The 23,377-nt window shown below is 39.0% G+C and overlaps 3 protein-coding genes across 23 annotated transcripts in view; 1 reads left to right on the top strand and 2 right to left on the bottom strand.

Annotated features, from left to right (window-relative positions):
• Window positions 1–20,203, top strand: part of LOC118275379 (bifunctional glutamate/proline--tRNA ligase) — a 30,224-nt gene extending 10,021 nt beyond the window's left edge. The window contains exons 13-31 of one of the 15 annotated variants that reach the window (XM_050695524.1): window positions 129–317; window positions 8,805–8,957; window positions 9,700–9,762; window positions 10,604–10,804; window positions 11,169–11,387; window positions 11,881–12,042; window positions 12,464–12,559; window positions 12,946–13,062; window positions 13,612–13,776; window positions 14,404–14,521; window positions 15,133–15,281; window positions 15,872–16,072; window positions 16,463–16,580; window positions 17,036–17,175; window positions 17,561–17,687; window positions 18,035–18,276; window positions 18,763–18,923; window positions 19,482–19,625; window positions 19,976–20,203. In XM_050695524.1, coding sequence (XP_050551481.1) covers window positions 129–317; window positions 8,805–8,957; window positions 9,700–9,762; window positions 10,604–10,804; window positions 11,169–11,387; window positions 11,881–12,042; window positions 12,464–12,559; window positions 12,946–13,062; window positions 13,612–13,776; window positions 14,404–14,521; window positions 15,133–15,281; window positions 15,872–16,072; window positions 16,463–16,580; window positions 17,036–17,175; window positions 17,561–17,687; window positions 18,035–18,276; window positions 18,763–18,923; window positions 19,482–19,625; window positions 19,976–20,141 — 2,931 coding nt within the window. In that variant the 3' untranslated portion in view covers window positions 20,142–20,203. Of the gene's footprint in view, window positions 1–128; window positions 318–8,804; window positions 9,021–9,558; window positions 9,763–10,603; window positions 10,805–11,168; window positions 11,388–11,880; window positions 12,043–12,463; window positions 12,560–12,945; window positions 13,063–13,611; window positions 13,777–14,403; window positions 14,522–15,132; window positions 15,282–15,871; window positions 16,073–16,462; window positions 16,581–17,035; window positions 17,176–17,560; window positions 17,688–18,034; window positions 18,277–18,762; window positions 18,924–19,481; window positions 19,626–19,975 lie in introns of all 15 variants that reach the window. The other 14 variants (XM_050695523.1, XM_050695521.1, XM_050695527.1 and 11 more) reach the window with 14 other exon arrangements.
• Window positions 1,343–6,615, bottom strand: LOC118275382 (putative uncharacterized protein DDB_G0282133). 7 transcript variants are annotated; one of them, XM_050695539.1, is made up of 5 exons: window positions 5,267–6,615; window positions 3,556–4,359; window positions 2,568–3,489; window positions 2,054–2,327; window positions 1,343–1,650 (listed from the first exon to the last, which is right to left on the bottom strand). In XM_050695539.1, coding segments are annotated over exons 1-5 (2,271 nt in total). In that variant the 5' UTR covers window positions 5,537–6,615; the 3' UTR covers window positions 1,343–1,649. The 7 variants fall into 7 exon arrangements, with proteins under 7 accessions (XP_050551496.1, XP_050551494.1, XP_050551495.1 ...); XM_050695537.1 differs by having other exon boundaries at window positions 2,508–3,489; window positions 5,267–6,614; XM_050695538.1 differs by having other exon boundaries at window positions 2,054–2,357; window positions 5,267–6,614.
• LOC118275387 (uncharacterized) lies at window positions 20,173–21,164 on the bottom strand. Its single transcript, XM_035593318.2, has one exon. It carries the CDS (start codon window positions 21,054–21,056, stop codon window positions 20,394–20,396), a length of 663 nt encoding a protein of 220 aa, XP_035449211.1. The 5' UTR covers window positions 21,057–21,164; the 3' UTR covers window positions 20,173–20,393.
• Between the last annotated feature and the right edge of the window lie 2,213 nt (window positions 21,165–23,377).

The following is a 23,377-nucleotide window of genomic DNA, read 5'->3' as shown; positions in this document are numbered from 1 at the left end:
GATAAAAAAATACTTACACATTGCTCATGGCTATAATTTTCCACTTGAAGTCACATCTTCACTATTCCTTCAAAATATCATAAGTCTTTATATCGCTTCTCTGACTTTACTATCATTATCTCTCTCAGTGGGAAATCCCAATGCTGGGTGAGCCAGAGCTGCTAAAGGTGAAGGTGGGAGACATCATCCAGCTGCAGAGGCGTGGATTCTTCAGAGTGGACGTGGCGGCGGCCCCGCCCTCCCCGCACACGTCACGCCCCACCCCGCTCGTACTCTTCCACGTACCCGACGGACACACCAAGGAGATGCCTGGACAGGTTAGTCTCGTTAAAGAGTATACTATTATCGTTATAAATTACTACCGTAGGATAAAAACCTAGTATCCTATCACCTAAGTAAGTTCATGGCCTGTCTGTATATCAAATTTCATCAAAATTCGGTTTGTAGTTTCTGCGTTATTGACGGACAAACATCGAAACAAACAAACTTTCACATTTATATTATTAGTGTTATAGTGTGATTTATGAGCAATAACCTATCTGGTACATTTAGATATGTAGAAAGAATTTTGACCATAAGACCATGACCAATATTAAATTGATGAGATTGAGTATCTGTAACTTTCACTTACCAAACCAAACGTTAGCATTTGTTCTTCAAGTTACTTCAAGTCTTGTTCCTTCAAGCATAGAGTTGTCATTTATTTGTTTTTCTCATTCCGCTGTGTCAATTTTTATATCCTGAGTAAAATTGAATATTTCGATCCATTAGTCTAGATTTCTAATTCTTCATTTTCTTGTCAAAATCGCTGTTGCATTTCGCATAGCTTTGTGCGCACGCTTCGCAAAAAATAGAAATAAAAAAAAAAATATCTTAACAATTCGCGGGCGCTGCACTGTTACCGTACTGTACTTTGAGCCTTAGTGACTCTGCTCCAAAGCTTATATTATGTTTTTCTGCAAATAAGTATCCTTTTTGTTTGGCCATACATTTTGTTATTGATTTTTTGTTTGAAGATCTATTTATTTTTCGGTTCTAATGTTTGTTAAGATGAGGATTTTATTAGTGTTGGGCTTCTGTCTAAACGGCGTGGTTTAGTGTTTTCTGTCTGAAAGAAAAATAAATTGTATTCTTATAAGTGGCGAAAAAGTAAACTTATACCCAAGATGTATTAGGTAAAAATATTTAAAACATACCCAAATATACCATCTGGTGTTCCATCGAAGTTCTTATAGCTGCAACCAATGAGGTCTGGACTATTGCTTGTTCCTTATCAGAGGGTGCTAGCGTAGCCTTTTTTTGAGGAGGGAAACCATCCAATGACTTCTCCCGCCTAGGGTGAGGTGAGAGGTGGTAGACTCTTACTGAGAACCACCCCATTCCTGCTTTTCTAGCCGGAGCCTCGTTAACCCACTAGGTAGTGCGTAGCTCAGCTCGGTAAACAGTACTTACGGAAATAAAAGCGCTTCATTGTCTGAGATGCAGCCAACAAAGTAATTTGGTATGCAGGCGAATTTGTTATGAAATAAAAAATTATATTTTTGAGAAAATAAACAATGATCTCCGTTCTATGAATCCACATTTCGATATGTACATTATATAGAAAAAATATATAATAATTCTTCAACAAAAAATCTTCTGCAGTTAGATCTGTAAAAATACGAAAATAAATTAACACAAACAATCATAATATAGAGATAAAAATACACACAAAATTCTGACTTTTATAATAACAAAGTTCTCTAGAAAAAAATGCGAGGAATATTTGTGAGAATTTCAAAATTCTCGGTAACCCTTTAATCCCTGAAGAGGTAGGTAAAGGTGCAGAAATACAATGTCAGTAAGACTATTCTTCGCCATGTCTACCATAATAGGGGGCGACCAGTCTCATAAATATTTTGAACAAATAATGCAAAAAATATTGTTTTTATGTTAAGATTGATAGTGTGTACCACATGTCAGATTAATCGGAAGTCTAAAATCTAATTACCTGGTCCAAACAAACAAACAGGTCATGCTAAATAAAACTGTTTAAATACATTAATATACTTACTATTTACTGCGGGTTTTACCATCGCTGCTTTTACTTTTATCATTGTGCTTGGAATCTCTTGTCCGTTTCGTATTACTATTATTATGGCCATCATCAGAGCTCCTCCGTTTTTCACTCCGTCGTGTTTTATCCCTATCACTATTTGAGGTGTTGGTTCTACTTTCGTCTTCCTTGCTATTGTCCTTTCTCGATGACTTATCATTTTTAGTTGGATCTTTTCTGCTACTATCATTTTTAGTTGAATCTTTTCTGCTACTATCATTTCTCGTTGAATCTTTTCTGCTACTATCATTTCTCGTTGAATCTTTTCTGCTACTATCATTTTTAGTTGAATCTTTTCTGCTACTATCATTTTTAGTTGAATCTTTTCTGCTACTATCATTTTTCGTTGAATCTTTTCTGCTACTATCATTTCTCGTTGAATCCCTTCTGCTACTATCATTTCTCGTTGAACCCCTTCTGCTACTATCATTTCTCGTTGAATCCCTTCTGCTACTATCATTTCTCGTTGAACCCCTTCTGCTACTATCATTTCTCGTTGAATCCCTTCTGCTACTATCATTTCTCGTTGAATATTTTTTTCTACTATCATTTCTTGTTGAATCTTTTCTGCTACTATCATTTTTCGTTGAATCTTTTCTGCTACTATCATATTTAGTTGAATCGTTTCTGCTACTATTGTTTTTCGTTGAATCTTTTCTGCTACTATCATATTTAGTTGAATCGTTTCTGCTACTATTGTTTTTCGATGAATCGTTGTCTTTAACTGTTTCTTTCTTTGATTGTTGTGAGTTTGTTCCGTCTTTTTGGTTTGGATTGTTTGGTTTAGCTTTACTTGCCATTGTTTCACCAGATTCTTTTGGATTCTTTTTTGGTGCTACTTTATTTGGTTTTTGATTTTGTTTATTTACTGCCTTATTTTGTGAACTATCCTTTGCGGGTTCCCCTACTGTTAGATCTATTATTTCGTGATCGCTACTAGGAACTGATTTATTTGTTTGATTCGCCTGATGATGTTCATTGTCATCGCTAGTATTATCGTTAGGGAGATCATCTTTTGTTAAATTATTTTGCGAGAGCGTCTCCTCGTTGCGTGCATTTCCTCGAGTGTCTTCAGTTGACACAGTTTCTTGGTTTGGATCCATATTTAGAAGTTTAATAATTTTATCAACGTCTATCTCTTCTACAAAACTTAAATTCTCCATAGTTGCACAAGACTCACTACAATCAGAAGCACAAGATGGATTTTCAATATTTATATTTAATTTTACTTTGACGAATCGTTTACTTGGTGTCTTTGAGTTTTCATTTTTAGTATTTTCTTGATTATCATTCTCATCTTTGGCTTTTTCTGAGTCTTTAGGACTTTTGCTTCGGGGCCTTTTCCTTGACGACTTTGATTCAGTAACTTGTTCAGTTGGGACATTCTTATCCTGCTGATTTAGGATTGGTTAGGATAATATAACTGTGTTACATAAATTATTACGTCATACTATACTTACCTCTCCTTGTGTATTTTCTTCATCACTCGATTCATCACTACTTTCCTCAGTTTCGTGTATCTTTTCATTAGAAGATTGTTGATTTAATGATTCAATTTGTTTGTCTTTCTTCTTTTGTATATTTATTAGCTTTTTATTCTTTCTTTGAATACATTTTTTTCTTTTGACTCTATATTTTGATACACTTGTATAGTGATTGATCAAAAAGCGTTGAAAATCCAGATACCGTTGATAGGAAGCCGGACTTAATGACCGATATTTTTTATCTTTCGAGATCAAAACTTTTCTTGTGAAACTTCTGCATTGGCGATTAAAGGTTTTTATTTTCTTTTGGCGATTCTTTTCAGAAGCAGACCTCGTCTTTTTCCTTCGTTCTTTTCTTGAAGATCTGTTTATCTGTTTTAATAACTGTTTGCGCTTAGTGTTTAATATTTCTTCTTGTAATGTGTTTGTTGTGGGTTCTGATTTGATTTCTTTCTTCACTACCGTTTTTCTAGAGGGTTTATCCTTTTCACGTTCGCCATTTTTTCTCCTTGTTGTCCTGCCACGACTGTCAGTTGCATGGTTTTTCTTTCTACGTTCTGTAATTGTCGCTCTATTCCTTTCTTTATTCTTCCGTTTGTCATAACTTTCCCGTTGAGTGTAACAGTAACTGCCTTGATGTGATTGTGCACTCGAGCCAGGTTGGTCCATAGAGTGATATCCTCCATGATTAACTGGTAGTTGATTCTCGTACAGATACTCACTCATAGAAGCAGCTGTATCGTAATTTTGGTTAAATGTGTTGTACGGATTTGATGAGTACTGTGAACAACAAATATTTAACTCGTAAGTACTTAATTAAAACAAAGCAAGTGTGTGAGAGCCGTGCTTCCGTACGAATGGGCCGGTTCGACGAGGGTGGTACCATAGCCACACAGAAAACTGGCGTAAAACAATGCGAACAATTTTTGTGTTTTTTGTGCGTGTGGGGTTACCGAAGGCCCAATTCTTCCAATCTTGCCAAACCCCGATTCCCCAATAACACTTAAATTCCTAACTTCCAAAAGACCGGCAACGCACTTGTAGCGCCTCTGATTATTTCGGGTGTCCATGAGCGGCGGCGGGTGTAACTTCATGCACGAAGTATATAGGGGTGATGAGACCCAATTAACCCTCCTTCCCAATCTTCCTAATTCCCGGTTCCCCAACAACGAATAAATTCCAAACCCCCAAAAGGCCGGCAACGCACTTGTAATGTCTCTGATGTTTCGGGTTTCAACAGACGGCGGCGATTGTTTACCATCAGGTGATCCGTATACTCGTTTACCGGCTTATACCATAAAAAACAAACGAAATATTATTTAATTACCGTTATTAATTTGTTTTAGTGCCAGAACAATACTATTTTCATTTATTTTATACAAATAATATTGTAGAGGCGATATCAGGGACCTTTAATTACAATACTTAATGTACCTCATACAGTAAATGCACTTGTAACTCCATGCACGAAGTATATAGGGATGATGAGATCAAATTACCCCCCATCCCAATCTTCCCAATTCCCGATTCCCTAACAACTATTAAATTCCTAACCCCCAAAAGGCCGAGAACGCTGCACTTGTAATGTCTCTGGTGTTTCGGGTGTCCATAGGCAGCGGCAATTGTTTACCATCAGGTGATCCGTATGCTCGTTTACCGGCTTATACCACAAAAAAAATATACTTACATAGCCTACGGAGTCCGTAGCATTGTTGTTAGGCACTAAATTGTAGTATGGGGAGTAGTAATCTTGGTAGTAATATTGTTCATTGTAGTTTGTGTCTGAGGATTGCGGCGCGACCTGCACAACTTCGTTAGGTCGCGTAGGTTCTACAGGTACCCAGGGCCCATACACGTCTTCATCCCATCGGGACTTCGGTCGCCCAGGACGAGGCTGGCTCGTACTCGGATCCTCTCTCTTAACATTCCCATGTTTATCATAATGTGAATAATCCATTTAGCCGAAAAATACAGCCCTTCAGCTCCAATTAATTGACAACGATCTTCACAATATTTAGATGACTTAAATAAATCTGTTTTACGTTTGTAATTTGTATAAAGTATACGTTGTGAAAAAAACAAGACTAATATATCACTCATTTGTAAAAGAAACACATGTTTTTGTTACATTTTTGATCTATTAATAGAGGAAAGGACTAAACTGCAAGTGTATGGCTATAAATCAATAAATCGCGACCAGCACCGCGCGCCGGCCAAGGGAGGACGCGCTACCTGCGCCAGGGTTCAATCGAATGATATACGAATCATTGGCCTTGACATATCGTATACATAAATAAATGCAACCTGAATGAATGACTGAACGATAGCGATCTGCACTGATTGGCATGAAGTTAGGGATGATTTATGACGTGCGCGGAAGTGCAGCCTGAATTTAGGTGTGAATACAGATGAGTGAGTGAATGAGTCATAGGTTGTGTTCCTCTGTAAAATTGAATCGATAAAATATGTACATAGGTGTAAGTAAGATGTAGGTTGCTATATACCTTTGTACCTGTTAATAGATTGATGAGTAGGGGAGGAAAATATAACTACTGCATAGTAGACACGATGCGATTCAGCGATGTTATATTGTGTAATTTGTATATGCACTAGCTTTTGATCGCGACTACGTTCGCGCCAATTAGTTTTTTCCCCATTCCCGAAGAAATTTCAGGAAATACTTGGATATAAAGTATCCTATGTCCGTGTCCTAGTTCTAAGATACCTCCTCACCACTTTTCAGCCATTTTAATTTAGCCGTTCTTGAGTTATAAATAGAGTAACTAACACGACTTTCTTTCATATATGGACCTTTGCCTACCTATTTGAGAATACTTGGTTCTTTACTGGAGAAGTGATTGCAATTGATTAGTTCCACTTTACTTGTGGATGGACTTTTAAAATATCTTACCTATACTGTCATAATCAGTAGGTTTTAAATACTCTTAAGCGAATTTGAGTAGCAATACAAACCAGATCTTGTTTAACGGTGCAAAAATATCTAAAACTGTATTGAAATGTAATAAATAGGTAAATAAAAAAAGGTTTGACATTATTTTATAAATTTAGAACTGCTTATGACTAATATGAAATAGCATTAAAATAAACATCTAATATAAAAAGAAGATAGAAATATATTGTTTTAACTTCAAACTCAAAGTTGATACATTCCCTTTCGCCACGCCATACCATAAGAACGATGCAAAAAATTACATCAGCAATACTTTTAATATAAACACCATACATTACCGGTTTTCATTCATGAGCCTTCATATTACTGGATCTAAAGCATCAATGTATATGAAGGTCAAACGATTCGGTCGTAAGCAAGTTACGTGATGTGTTTTAGAAAGTAAGGTACTACTGCTATGCTATACAGAACCAGTTTATCATAGTCTCGCTTTGTATCATCTTTTGAAACATTCGAGTGTCAGTTTAAACTGGTTTTGCTCAACTTGATGTGTTACCGTGTTACGTGTGAGTTGGACCACGTTTTTGTTCGAGTCATCAGTTTATGTGTCTGTGTTGCATATGTCAGTAGGTTTTTTGAAACAGTTGGTTGTGATTTTTTTTTAATTAATTTTTTTTTTTATATATATTGGTGAGTTATAGGTATTTTTGTGTATTTGGTTCTGTTGTGTTGTTGTGGTTAAGAGGTTTGTGTTTGTTATCTGTTTGTGGCTTTTTTATATGTGTATGTTTTGGTTTTCGAAGAGATTTGTGATGATTTTTGTATTAAAATTGTAGGAATTGATATATTTATTTATTCCTTTTCCATATAAATTACATTACAATATACTAAGCCCCACAAAACCGTTGTAATGGTTAATATGTTTTTAATATGTTTTAACGATTTAGATATTATTCTTCGAAAGTTATTATTATTCTGCGAAAGTTTGTTTATTAATCCTTCACACAAAAGCTGCTGAAGGGATCGGGATGCAATTTGGAACAAGGGTAGATGATGCTCTGGAATAACACATAGAATACTTTTTATCCTATGGGAATGCGAGTGAAGTCACCGGTATAAGCTAGTAGATACATAAGTAATAGATAACTAATAATGTATTGGAATGTTAAATTGTATTTACACAGGTGTTTAACTCTAGATTGCTATTTTGGTTATTTTTGAAACGTGTAATAAAGTTAATTCAACATATGGGTCTGAAATGTCATTGCTAATACATAATTTATTACGAAATAAAGTGCAGATGTAGCAATTTAATAGGAGCTAACTAATCAAATATGTATAATTGTAGTGTTATTTATTTTAATGTCTGACCGCGCTAATTTGGACAACATTATCACATTACATCAACAGCCTATAAGTGACCAAAGGCTTCTTCTTGCACGGAAAAGGTTGAGCATTATTCACCATGCTTGTTCAATGCGGGTTGGCGATTTCAAACTTATAATTGGAAATTATAAGCTTAGGTCTCCTCACGATGTTTTCCTTCACCGTTAGTCAGTGGTATCCAAATAATTCTAGAAAGTACATAGAAGTCGGAAAAAGTCACATTGATACTGTACCGTTAGTAGGTTTTGAACCCGCACCCTCATGCATGAGAAGCGAGCGTCTTAAACCTCCGGGCCACCATGACAATCTCGAAAATCGTTAATCGGATTTAATTTAAGGTTTTTTTTTATTTTACTATAACTTATGTTCTAACTCATAAATCATAATATTATAGTTAGGTAATAGTACTTGCTTATTATGCCTAGGTATTGAATCGCATGATTGCCTTTAAGATTTATATTTGACTGAATCATTTGTGGGATTTTGAAATCGTTTCTTTATCAACGAAGACAGGCGTGACGATATGTATGTATGACTAGCTACTTCCGCGCGGTTTCGCCCGCTCTGCTTAGCTCCTATTGGTAATAGCGTGATGTTTTATAGCCTATAGCCTTCCTCGGTAAATGCACTATTCAACACAAAAAGAATTATTCAAATCGGACCAGTAGTTCTGGAGATTAGCGCGTTCAAACAAACAAACAAACAAACAATCAAACAAACAAACTCTTCAGCTTTATAATATTAGTATAGATAATATTAGTATAGATATAATATATATGTGTAGCGTGACTCTTTCCAGTGAACTTTTATTTCGTTTTATTTTACTTCATTTACAAACCCTTTCCTGAAAAGAAATACAATTTCCTGCAGTCTTTTAGGAGACATTTCACCTGTTCATCTTATATGAAAATAATATTTTGATCAACAGCCAAAACCGGCAGCAGCGTCGCCAGCCAAGCAGCCCGCTGCAGCCCCAGCAGCCGCACCAGCAGCGTCGGCAGCCTCCGAGCTGAATGAGCAGATCACCAAGCAAGGAGACCTGGTCCGCTCCCTGAAGTCCGCTAAGGCTGAGAAGGCGAAGGTCGACGAGGCTGTCAAGGCCCTGCTGGATCTTAAGGCCAAATATAAGGCTGCTACTGGACAGGTAAATTATTAAGATCTTATAAAAAAGCCAAAATTTCTCTTCCGTAATTAGTCTTCTAGTCGATTCAAAGGATAACCTGTACCCTCAGTACGAGTTTGCTTTACGTTTAAAGTAATCGAAACGAGAGCGCGTTCGGCGCTGTGATTGGCCAGCTCGAATAAACCAACCAATCAGGCCGGATCGAATAAACCAACCAATCAGGCTGGCTCGAGTAAAGCAAACTCATACTAAGGCTACTGTAGTAACTTGATGGCGCCACCCACGTCTCCTCTGTCTTTCTAGACTAGTTCACATTTATGGGAGAAATATTCTACTTTGACGTCTATTGCCTAGGTTTATGCTAGTGTCGTTTGTCCATTAAATGTTTTACTAAACTTCTGATTCTGCCCGACACCGGAGTAAAGTGTGAGTGTTAGTTAATTACATTCCCAATTACTAATTTTACAAAATATTTGACCGTTACACGTTTACCATACGTAAATATAAATTTCACAATATAAAATTACTTATAAAATATTTGTTCCTGTTCATCATCCAGGACTGGAAGCCAGGCGCGGCGCCAGCTCCCGCAGCAGCACCAGCGTCTCCGTCTGGTGACGCTGCATCTCTAGATCAGGAGATCACCAAGCAAGGAGACCTGGTCCGCTCCCTGAAGTCCGCTAAGGCCGAGAAGGCGAAGGTCGACGAGGCTGTCAAGGCCCTGCTAGACCTTAAGGCCAAATATAAGGCCGCTACTGGACAGGTAAGTCGTAAAATATAATGTTTAAATGTGGGAGAGCCATGCTTCGGCACGAAAGGGTCGGCTCGACCGGAGTGATACCACGGCCTCACAGAAAACCGACGTGAAACAACGCTGTGCGAGTGAGGTTACCGGAGGCCCAATTACCCCTCTCCCCAATCTTCCAAATCCCTGATTCCCCAACAACCCTTAAACGTATAACCCCCAAAAGGCCGGCAATGCATTGTATTTGTATTGTAACGCCTCTGCGTTAGGGTATCCATGGGCGGCGGCGATTGCTTACCATCAGGTGATTAGTCTGCCCCTTTACCGGCTTATACCATTAAAAAAAATGTTTTAGAGGGAGTGTAGATAGGAGGTGGATTCGGTGAATATCAAATTGTAAAACTTCATTGCGACCAATAAGATAGCATAAGAATATAAACACAAAGATAGAAACAAATATTGAACTATCACGCAACTGCTCGTGATAGTCCTAAGCTAGAATGGGCCTTTTTTAAAAGTGTATATGCTTATCTCCACTCTGGCGAATTGGAGATGGCAGCGGAACCTTTTAGGTTCAAGATTATCAGAGAGCGTTGCTGCTCGGTCTCTGTAGAAAAGTACTCCCTTAAGGTAAGCGTCCACAGACCCGCAACTTACGCATCGCACGATTCCGTATGACGTCCTCAGTACGCATCGTATGTAGGCATTGCCGATGACGCGGTCTGTACGATGCGGATCAGTGGACGCAGGAGAGTTTCTATACAAAATGCGTCCAATGTGGGCCTGTGCCCATGACAAGAGAACAGGTGGTGACAAATAACAGAAAGCCATACTGAGTTACTATCTCCTCTTATTCTAGGACTGGAAACCCGGTGCAGCTCCAGCCCCCAAATCATCCCCAAGTCCTTCAGGTGACGCTTCATCCCTCAACCAGGAGATCACCAAGCAAGGAGACCTGGTCCGCTCCCTGAAGTCCGCTAAGGCCGAGAAGGCGAAGGTCGACGAGGCTGTCAAGGCCCTGCTGGACCTTAAGGCCAAATATAAGGCTGCTACTGGACAGGTAAGTGACGGTTTAAAGGGGTACTGTCTTCTCTTCGTAAAAAAATCGAATTTTCGGTTAAGTATTATAAAATCTTTGAATTTTTTTTTTAACTTTTCATAACCGCGCTATTATTAATCTTTTATAATTTCGTTTAATATAAGTTTATTGATTGATACAATTATGGAGAAAAGCTCTACTACATAGTTTCGAGTCATAGAGGGACTCTTCATCATGAGCAGCGTGCGCAAACGCGGCGACGTCGTGCAGCCTACTAATAGAGCTTTTCTCCATTAATGTACTTGAGTAAACCGTAACTTTTAGTTAGTTTAGTATGTCTTACGATACTTAATACAAAAAAAAATATCCATCTCATCCAATTCAGGACTGGAAACCCGGTGCAGCTCCATCACCAGCAGCGTCCAAGCCTGCTGCAGCACCATCGTCCTCATCTGGTGACGCAGCATCACTCAACGAGCAGATCACCAAGCAAGGAGACCTGGTCCGCTCCCTGAAGTCTGCTAAGGCCGAGAAGGCGAAGGTCGACGAGGCTGTCAAGGCCCTGCTGGACCTTAAGGCCAAATATAAGGCCGCTACTGGACAGGTGGGTTTTAAAATGGAGGAATGCGGTAGTTTCCAACGATTTTTATCGAAATTTTCTATAAATTGAGTAGGAGATCACAATTTATGCCGTCATCAAATTTTTGCGTCAAGTGGCATATTTGTTTCTTAAAAATTTGCTAGAAAATTAAAAAAATTAAGTGTGTCGTCAAATTAATGTATAAGGGTACAATTATTTTGGGATCTTTTATTGTATCAAAATAATATTTTTTTGAAAATGGACTAGGAAACTAAACTACCCAATTATTCAATATTTTTTGTAACATTATTGATACAGTACTTGTATTATAATAAGATTTGTGACATAATAATCTGATTTATGTTCTATTGTGTCTCAAATATTATGAGGTAACACGACCAGTTTCAAGTCACGCCTGGGGCTTATAGCCATGAGTAGCATAGCGCGACAACAACGAAACTAGTCGAGTTACCCGTAAGATATTTTCATCCAAAACTTAAATAATTATTTCCCCTAGGACTGGAAGCCAGGCGCGTCTCCTGCAGCAGCACCCCAGAAGCAGTCGGAGACAGACGACAGCAAGCAGGTCGCGCTGCTACTCAAGCAGATCGCTGCGCAGGGAGACAAGGTGCGGAAGGTCAAGGCTGACAAGGCCGAGAAAAACGTTATAGATGTCGAGGTGAGTTCTTACTAATTATAATGATTTTTAAGTGTATAAATTAGTAGTAATATCGTCATGCCTTTTATCCCTGAAGGGGTAGGCAGAGGTGCACATTACGGCACCTATGTACACCTATTTTTCATTTTTTACTATGAGAAATTTTCAAAACGCAAAAATTCCCAGCAATGCTTTACTCGACACTGGAACCGAACCTGACGGCGTTTTTAAATGTTGCCTCACACTAGGATTTTCTTCTGTGTCGTGGGTGCGTTTACAAATACATGACACCCAGATCCGGATAACAATTTGTGGATCACACAAAGAGTTACTTCATGCGGAAATCGAATACGCTACACGTTGCGCGGCATTCGGTTGCCTAGCCACGGCACCAACAGTGCAGTCTCACTAGATTACTAGACAATCGTATTTAATTTCGCAGGTGAAGAACCTCCTGAACTTGAAGGCGCAATACAAAGCTATAACCGGCACTGACTGGACGCCCGCGGCCGCGGCAGCTCCAGCTAAAGAAACTAAGGTACACTAATATACAGTTATTGAATCTACTAAGCTACTACTATTAAAGCCAATTACACAAAGCAATGTTTTACAAACGAATCGAATACAGTACCCTTAGTATGAGTTTGCTTTACGTTGAACGAAAACGAAACAAGAGCGTGTTCGTTCGCTTTAATTTGCTTCGGACTCGTAAAACAAACTTGTACTTAGCGGGCTTACCGGGCTCATGGTTCTTGTGTCTATAGAGTCTGTAGATACTCTACACTTTACTCATAGACTTAGTGGTCTAGAAAGTGTAAAAGGTTTTCGAAACAAAATCGTTACTAAAGAATAATTTAAGAAATTTAAAAATGTCTATGATGAGTGTGACAATAAAAGTATTAATGTAATGTGTGATTATAACAGGCGGATGCTACACCTGCAGCAATGAACGGCGGCAGTGCCAAGGCGACGGAGCTCGGCGCTCAGATCACCAAGCAGGGAGACCTCGTCAGGGAACTCAAGGGGAAGAAGGCTGATAAGGTAAATAGTGGTTATGATTTTAGTGTTGTTTTTGTTGATTCAATACCCCTAGTATGAGTTTGGTTTACGTTTAAAGTTATAGACACGAAAGCGCGTTCGACGTTGTGATTGGGTAGCTCAAATAAACCAACCAATCAGGGGCCTTAGTACGAGTTTGCTTTACGTTTAACGAGATGGAAACGAGAATGTGTTCGGCACTCCGATTGGTTGGTTCAAATGCGCTCTCATTTCAATTTAGTTAAACTTAAAGCAAACTCGTATTAAGGGTACAGAGCGCTGAACGTGCTCGTTTCGATTACTTTAAACGCAAAGTAATGCAACGATATTCGAGAATCAACATTTTCTCACCAAATTACTTCTCCTATTGTAATTTCAATGTTAAAAATGACTTAAAAAAACTGTGTGGTAGTTGATAAATGATAAATGATATTTATTTCTGTAAATAGGTTATAAAATAACGTTACGTAAATTTTCGACTGCTATTTGATACAGCTACAAGTCTAATGCGCATCTAAAAAAAAATTAAAATAATTCGTGGTATTTCCCTAGGCAGTAGTAGATGCGGAGGTAAAGAAGCTCCTAGAGCTGAAGGCGTTGTACCAGGCGGAGACGGGCACTGCGTTCGCGCCGCCCGTACAGCCGCGCGACCCTAAACCAAAGGAGAAGAAGGATAAACCAAAGGAGGTGAAGAAGGAAGCTAAAGCTAAGGAACAGGTTTGTTAAAGATTTATACACGTACTAGCTGACCCGACAAATGTTGTTTTGCCTTATAAATTATTTATGTAAAAATCAGTAAAGCCGTATGGTAACGAACATTGCGACATGGTTTTTTTTTTATATTAGATAAACTGTACCGTTTTTCAATAGTAGTTTAATTCCACAAAATAGCACGGATTGACATCGAAGGCAAACATGCAAGGCATTTAAGCGCCGATTTCAACACAGACACCATCATGACTTGTCCGCGCGAATTTTGTTTTTTATTTTATAAGCCGGTAAACGACCAGACGCATCACCTGATGGTTAGCAATCGCTCTTGGACGTCCGAAACGCCAGAGGCGTTACAAATGCGTTGCCGTCCATTTGGGGGTTAAAAATTAAGGGGTTGTTGGGGTTTGGGAAGGGGGAAAATCTCGGATATGACTAAAGTGAGAAATGCAAAGTTTTTCTTAGCTGTCCACTCCTTTCAAATTTGTGTGCATTAACCTGAACAGTTCGAATGTGATCGTTTAGTTTCGAGCAACGATCGGAGCTCATAATCATGACCAACCCTCAAACCCTCTCTTACTCGATTTTATTAGAATTATTTTGTTTTGTATTAACTTAAGTTATTATTCACAGTCACCAAAGCCAGCCAAAGAAGAGTCCTCGTCTGGTGTGAAGAAAGTGACCAGGCTGGGTCTGGAAGCCAGCAAGGACACAGACCTGCCGGAGTGGTACTCACAGGTTATCACCAAATGTAAGTATCTACTATCTATCTAACTTTTTTAAGTTTAAGGGCAAGCTAAACCTGTTTTAGCTGCTTTCTGAGTACCTATATCATTACATCATTTAATGTATATCATATCGCACCCCTAGATAAAGGGTAGCACAACTCAAAATAATTCAAAATCGAGTTATTGCCATTATGAGAATCTGCGTCAAAAATTACATCAACCGCAAAGACACCTGTGTAAAAATAATGAGGCTGTCACGTTCCTATTAGGAAGCCCTAATAAAAATTGAGATTAAAAAAAATATCTACTACTCGTTGTTATATACTTATACTTATATTATAATGTAGTGGCCCGGAGTCTTTAAACGTCCACTTCTCATGCATGGAGATTCGAAACCTACCAACGGCAAGTACCAATAGAAATTTTCCGAGTTATATGTACTTTCTAAGATTATTTAGACACCACTGACAATCGGTGTAGGAAAACATCGCCAGGAAACCTGGGATTATAATTTCTAATTACAAGTTTGAAATTGCAAACCCGCATTGATCAAGCATGGTGATTAATACTCAAATCCTCTCCATGTGAGAAGAGGTCGTTACCGTAACTTAATCTATCTTTGCTCGTTCCACAGCGGAGATGATAGACTACTACGACATCTCGGGCTGCTACATCCTGCGGCCGTGGTCGTACAGCATCTGGGACTGCATCAGGAACTTCCTCAGCGCCGAGTTCAGGAAGCTCGGCGTCAAGGACGGATACTTCCCCATATTTGTGTCTAAGGTATGTGCTTTCTACTTATTGAACGCTAGTTATATAGAAGGCAAACCAGGATCGTGCGTGCTCAAAGAGCTATCAGACCGCCACAGATGGGGCTCAGTAGGGCTGATGCTTGATCCGGAGCTGCGGACTACCTAGCGGGTTTACCGGGGCTCCGGTTCGAAAAGCAGGAGTAGGAACGGGGTGGTTTTTAGTCAGTAAGAGTCTGACACTCCCTCTCGCCTCGCCCAAGACGAGAGAAGACATTGGATGATTTTCCGCCCTCAAAAAAAATGTAAACCAGGAGATGGGTCACCTGTGGTAAACAATCGGCGCCTCCCTTAGGTACCCGCCACACGACGCCACACCAGAGGAGTAACAAGTGCGTTGCCGGCCTTATAGGAATTTAGAGGTTTGAATATTTTAGAAGGCAGACCTTTCCATATTGGGTCGCCTATTATGGGCCTCCATCTGTGTTTTGAGCCGTGAGTGAGGTTTTACTCACGGCTAAACAAAAAGTATATTATGTTATTTCACGGCAGTTTTCTGTGAAACCGTGGTATTGCTCCAGTCGGCTCTTAAAAACTACAATTAATCTATTCATTCTTCCCCAGGCCGCCCTAGAACGCGAGAAGGATCACATAGCGGACTTCGCGCCCGAGGTGGCGTGGGTGACCCACTCGGGGTCGTCGGAGCTGGCCGAGCACATCGCCATCCGGCCCACGTCGGAGACCGTCATGTACCCCGCCTACGCCAAGTGGATACAGAGCCACCGCGACCTGCCCTACAAGCTCAACCAGTGGAATAATGTTGTGGTGAGTACTTTGTTACTTTTATTGCAATAAGGACGAACGAGGGACGAACCTGTTAGATGTAGGTGACAGTGGATTCAATTCGAGCTCTTCAGTGCTGTGTGAGAACAGTTTGTTTATGTAGTAATCTCCCTAAGGGTGCTTCCCCACCATGTGCCAATCTATGTGTACCAATGAATATGATGGATGGAAGCTAAACGCATACACATCAACGTGACATCGCACATCTCTTGTGGAAAAGCACCCTAAGCTTGAGCTGAGAGTTATGACAACCGAAAAGTTATGTATGTGAGTAATATGTTGACATAATATTTGAATAGGACTAGTTTTTTGTATTGTATTTACAAAATATAACTTCTTCAACATTTAACACCGATATTGTTCACGTTCCAGAGATGGGAGTTCAAGCAGCCGCAGCCATTCCTCCGTACTCGCGAGTTCCTCTGGCAGGAGGGACACACTGCCTTCAGGCTGCAGGAGGAAGCCGCCGAGGAAGTCCTGCAGATACTCGGTACCTATTCATTTACTGTCTGATGACTCTTTTTAAGCAAATACCACCTCACCTATTAGTAAAACTTCATCACATAGCGTGTAGCATGTGAGCGATGGCTCACATACCGACGTCAAACAATGCTAGTGTTGTGTGATTGAGGTTACCGGAGGCCAAATTACCCCTCTCCCCAATTTTCCCAATCCCCAAAAGGTTGGCAATGCAATTGTAACGCCTTTGGTGTTTCGGGCGTTTCTGGGCGGCGGCGATTGATATCTTTAAAAAAAAATAGGATTTTTTTTTCATGTTCATGCAGACAAACATGCGAAAAGGAATTTGTTTTTATAATAATTGTAAGAATTAGTTCTGTAATATAGTAAAACTGCGGTGCCACATTATTGGAGATTTTTCGTTATTACGTAACATACCCGACTTTTTCTCTGGTCTAATATTAGTCATTTATTTATTTATAACAGATCTGTACGCTCGCGTGTACGAAGAGTTGATGGCTATCCCGGTGATCAAGGGCCGTAAGACTGAGAAGGAGAAGTTTGCCGGCGGAGACTACACCACCACCGTGGAAGCCTACATACCGGCCAGTGGACGAGCTATTCAGGTATGGCAATAGTTACCCGAATTTTAAAGTTTGGAAATTTAAGGTAAGCGTCCACAAGCCCGCATGGTACGCAACGGATTTAGTTTGTCTTGTATAGAAACTCATACAACTGATCTACATCGTAAGGACCGCGTCATCGGCAATGCCTACATGCGATGCGTTTTGATGACGTCATACGGAATGCGTATTATGCGTACGATGCGGGCCTGTGGACGTTTAAGGTAAGCGTTCACCGTAATGGGACGGTCCTCGAAGTAATAGACATTTACTATTTCTTCTTCTTTTTTTAAAGTTTTTTTAAATGTTGCGTCAGACTCCTGTGCGATTGTGTGATAAAGGCTCCAAGTCTTATATGAAACTATGTTAATTGAAATGCATGTTATAGGGTGCCACAAGCCATCACCTCGGCCAGAACTTCTCGAAGATGTTCGAGGTCGTGTACGACGACCCCGACACCCAGGAGAAGAAGTATGTCTACCAGAACTCGTGGGGTATCACCACCAGAACTATTGGTATGTACTCTATGTTGTACTTAATGCTAGTAGTAAGCTTTATTCAACGAAAATGTATGCCTAGTCTAATCTTGTGTTCTCCCAACTATGTATATCTAAACATTTCAAAATGGGATAAATGGTAAAGAAGTGATAATAAAAACTTACTTTCACATTTAGAGTATTTGTTGGGAAGACTTCCTATAGTACTTTATTTATCAAATAGTGTGTTATGGAATGATTTGTCTTTGTCTACCTGGCTACTGATACATTCTCGTTCTATGTGCTTCTATTGAAATGCCGCCATGTTACTAATTTCCTTCTACTTCCTTCTATATCACACCTACTTAATAACACTTCACCCCCAGGTGTAATGGTCCTAGTCCACGGAGACGACAAAGGTCTGGTCCTCCCGCCAAGAGTGGCAGATGTCCAAGCAATAGTAGTCCCCTGTGGTATCACCGCTTCCAGCACGACGGAGGAGAGGAACAAACTCATGGACTCCTGCAAGGACCTCGTGAAGGACTTGCTCGCTGCTGGCATCAGAGCTGAGGGAGATTATAGAGATAATTACTCGCCTGGATGGAAGTTCAATCATTGGGAGCTTAAGGTAAGGGTATTTTGCATTGTAACTACATAACGTGACTTAAAACATTAAATTAGCCTTACGCTTTTGATACTGGTTGACGAGGTAACTTGAGTGATTTCAAGCGCCGACAGGGGAATTATATGTATACCATAGTATTTATTTGAGCATGCTTTACTCACGAGCTCTTAAAAAAATTCTGGCACGATTACAATGATGACTCAATTGTGTTAATGATTTTTGAATGACATTGGGCTTGTGGTTGCATCAATCAGAATAACTAAGGCACCTTTCATTCCAGAATACGAACGATCAACATTCATTTGTGGTCGTTGATCACTCCTCTAATCACGAGACGAGCCGGTTCGGCGTTCTGATTGGCCGGCTCGAATAAACGAACCAATCAGAGCACTGAACGCGTTGTTTCGATAACTTGAAACGTAGAGCAAACTCGTACTAAGGGTGCATTAAAATACGTATGTTATATTAATAATCTTATTCGTTCCCTAGGGTGTACCAGTACGTGTAGAGCTAGGTCCCAAGGACATGGCGCGCGGCGAGATCGTGGCGGTGCAGCGTCTGACCGGAGACAAGAAGACGTTCAAGCGCGCCGACGCCGGGAAACTACTGCTCGAGCTGCTCGACCAAACCCACAACCAGATGTTTGATAGGTATGTGCAAATTGTAGATTAGTGTTTCTTTTCACACATTTTTCCATTTATTTAACAACTTGTTTCAAGACTTTGTTACCGTGTAGACACTTTGTTTATTTTATATAATACTAACTGAACCTCATACCGCTTCAAACTTGTTGTTCTCACCTCTTAAACGTTCACTGGACTTCTACAAATAATTCAATACCAAAATTAGCCAAATCGGTTCAGTTCATCTCTACTTTTAGCGAGACTAACGAACAGCAATTCATTTTTATATTATGTATTTTTATATTTTTAGATTATGTGTTCGAAAATAAAAAATAATATACATTGCTGTGGAACATGTGGCGGTTTCGATTCCCACAAGGAACAATACTTTTTTAGGGAACAGTAAAGTTCCCTACGATAAGGAGGATCCTCCGATTTGAGTGGGTACAATGTTAAGTTTGTAAGCGCACCCACGACACGGGGAAACATATCTGCTGTGGAACTTTAAAAAACCTAACTACTTTAAGAAGATACAGCAAAACAAACTCAGAGGGGGTTGAATACTAATAATATTATTTTTTACAGAGCAACCAAAGAGCGTGACGCTAGGTTATCTCTGGTGACGAAATGGGATGACTTCACCAACGCTCTGGAGCGCAAGTTCATCTTACTGGCGCCGTTCTGCGGAGAAATACCTTGTGAAGATAAAATCAAGAATGACAGCGCTAGGTGAGTTGCTTCTTTTATTATGTTCATATGTTTTAGTTGCGAGATATGGGAAACTATTATATGTACAGCTATAAATAGACTAGTGACTAGAGATCCAATCAGTACCCTTAGTACGAGTTTGCTTTATGTTGAACGTAAATGAAATGGAGGCACATTCGGGGGACAGATTATAAGCTAAAGATTTCACCTCTTCGTTTTTCTAACAGATGAAGTAGTAAACATTAGATCACAAGTCTATTTTTTATAAATGTGATTACTGGCATAGGCTACTCTTAATTCGAAAACAAGTAGGCCACAAAAATTAGTTTAATTATTTACTTTGATTTTTAACATTTGTTTTATGTTCACAGGACGGATGATGACCCAACTACCGAGGTGAAGGCTCCTGCCATGGGTGCCAAGTCCCTCTGCATACCATTCAAGCAGCCTCGCGAGCTCACTGCAGAAGACAAGTGCATCAACCCATCATGCACTAATAAACCCAAGTTCATCACACTCTTTGGAAGAAGTTACTAATTATTACAATTTCAATTAATACAAGAGCAACTTTTTTATAAAAATATATAATTTATTATCTATGTTTGTGGTTTTATTCCATTTTTCTCTCATTTCATAATAAACATTTAATAAAGGTAACATCATTCTTTGCTAACACAAGTTTATATTTGAATAAGTTTTTGAGAATAACAATTGTAGGCGAGTTCAAGAAACAAATGCATAGGAAACTGGAAAGATAGTCTACTTCATGCTACTATCATGTCTTCTCAATTATTGGTCATTGGTAGCCAAAACATCAGAAAAATTCCGTAAGCCCCCTTCCATAACCTGTATTCTTCTTTTCTTAGCATTCAGCAGCTGCACAAACTTCCCATAAAGGCTTGTCTCCAAAGAGGATTTTATGTTGACAAACTTTTCTAATTCAGCCTTGCATTTCATCAAATCTGTATCGATAACATCATTTTTCCCGTTTAAATCCTGTATCACATTTCTTAGTTCTTTATTCTCTTCTATTAAAAAGTCTAGGAGCAGGTCTTTAGACTCCTTGGTAGTGTCGCGGTGTACTGTCACAGAGCCGTGGACGAGGAGAGCGAGTCCATGCATTGAGTCTTGAAACTTTTTCTTCCAAGTGAACGTAGCGGAGTCGTTATCGTCTGGATTTACTGTAAAATCATAAGTAAAACCACTATGGTCACGTCCTTTCAAGTTCTTTTTAACCTGTTTAATGTACTGTTCCTCAGTTTCTTCAAACCGTTCTCTGTATTTTTTTGCAAAGTCGTTTGTGAATTTTCCTGACCATGATACTTCGCCGTCAAAAATCTTGATGTGAAATAAGTCATGGTTATTGTGTTTCCATAACACTTTAACATACAGCGTTTTGCCTTTTAAGTCGAATTTTGTGATGGACGTGTTATTTTTAATATTTTGTTCCATTATAAAGGGCAATGGATCAGAATAGTTTTATGGGTCTTGAGTCTTGTCGGAACTTGTTGATTTGATTTAATTGATTTTGTTTACCAATTTGACAGTGACGGTGTGACAGTGACATTGTGGTTACGTTGACAGTGTGTTGACATTGTCAGAAAGTTTTTTTTTATTTAGATATTGGTATTTTTGTCATCTTAGACGTCTCTTTTGGTGGATGAATGTAGATGGATGTTTGTTACCCAATCACATGTTAGAAATAGTATTACCGAAGTAGATTACAGTTGGGAATAACAGATTCTTTGAGTTCAGCACGCGGAGTAATTACACGGTGTTATTAATAGTATCTAATTAATTAATACATCTACCTAAAACGTCTCACACTAAATTCCTTAAATATGTTCATAATAATACGTACCACATTATTCTTAATAGGTACCCACTTATCTGTTTCTATTTAAGATATTAATCCTCTTAAAACGCTAATAAAATAACCAAATATCAGTAGAAGCCGTCATTTAAAGATAATATTTAGTAATAAAGGCACCTACTAATACCCATTTAATCCTAAACCCCTGGTTTCAGTATTACTTAAGTAGGTAATGTCATCATAAGTAATATACATTAATTGATTATTATTTTTGAAGACGAAGTGTTTGTAAAGATCACGTGATCGCCAGCGTGTGTTAATGATTAACATAGTCCACAATGCACCATAAATCTATACTAATATTATAAAGCTGAAGAGTTTGTTTGTTTGTTTGTTAGAACGCGCTAATATTTGTAACTACTGGTCCGAATTTAATAATTATTTTTGTGATGGATAGTGCATTTATCGAGGAAGGTTACCTATAGGTTATAAAACATCACGTTATGACCAATAGGAGCCGAGCAGAGCGGGTGAAACCGCGCGGAAGTCGCTAGTTACATAATAAATTAATTAGAAATAACGGTTTACTCACGTAGATACCTATAATATGGAGAAAGACTCTACTAGTAGGCTGCGCGACTAGTCAACTAGACTAGTCGCCGCGTCTGCGCAGCTGCTCATGATAAAGTCTCTTTGTGACTTGAAATTAGTAGAGGCTAGAGGGAGTGTCAGACTCTAATCAAACTTATCTCTTAAACTCTTACCCATTTTGGACTCTTAAACCATCCATTCCATTCCTTCTCCTGCCTTGAGCCGGAGCTCCGGTAACCTGACCTATGTACTTACCTAGGTAGGTATAAAGCGTATCATAGAGATTTAAATTAACTACCTACTACAAATAATCTAATCACTGTTGTTTATACTAATTTATTTATCAGAAAATATCGGACCACCTTAATTGATTTATCTTGTATGATGTATAACCTAATTGTGATTTTGTTGATAAGTTAAATAACACATAAATTAATTTGTTATGAAGGTTGTTTGTTTGTTTGTTTGAACGCGCTATCCTCAAGAACTAGGCACTAGTCTGATTTGAAAAAAAAAACCTCTTGTCTTGGATAGTCCATTTATCGAAGAAAGTATAAAACAACACACTACAACAAATAGATAGGAAACGACCAGAGCGGGTGAAACCACGCGGAAGTTATACCTACATAATATATAGGTACATATATAATATCATTATAATTGTCTTACTTAAGTATAATTGTATATGTAGAAATGGATCATTTTACCTTGAGGACTCATTTTGTACCACTTTCCCCTATAAGAGAGAGAGAATCTTTCCAAAAAGATTTCAGACAAAATGGATATACCTATAGGTCTGTGTCCGATGTTCTATCTAATTTAGTGAATATTGAGACTAGGTACATCTCGAAAGTCTTACCCCTCGCTCACCTCAGTATGAGGTAAGGTGACCTCCTTTTTTAGGATTTTCCGCTTCAATAAAAGATATGAGAATTTACAACACGTGGACGAAAATGGTGCCGTCGAAGCCGAGTAATAACCGCTAATCGAGTATTAAGATAGGTAATTACCTATCTAGGTACTCGTACCAAGAGCTTTACCTATCCCCTTTCGTTTGAAAATCATCCAATGACTTCTTGCATCTTGGGCGCGGCGAGAGGAAGCGTCAAACTTTTACTGACTAAAAACTATCCCGTCCCTACTCCTGCTCTTCGAGCCGAAGCCCCGGTAACCCGCTAGGTAGTCCACAGCTCCGAGTCAAGCAACAGCCCTACTGAGCCCTATCTGTGGTGGTCTGATGAGCTTTATCTATCTACGCTTATTTATTAATCCTTTAGGCGCCCAGTTAAATATCAATTACCACGGCCTTAATACAAAAAAAATCTATACTAAATAAGGAGGAGCAATCGTGTGAATCGAACGAAAAAAT

Source organism: Spodoptera frugiperda, chromosome 8, assembly GCF_023101765.2.
Source record: "Spodoptera frugiperda isolate SF20-4 chromosome 8, AGI-APGP_CSIRO_Sfru_2.0, whole genome shotgun sequence".
NCBI classification, from domain to species: Eukaryota; Metazoa; Arthropoda; class Insecta; order Lepidoptera; family Noctuidae; genus Spodoptera; species Spodoptera frugiperda.
Note: the sequence above shows the minus strand (reverse complement) of the source record. Positions and strands in the feature narration are given on the sequence as shown.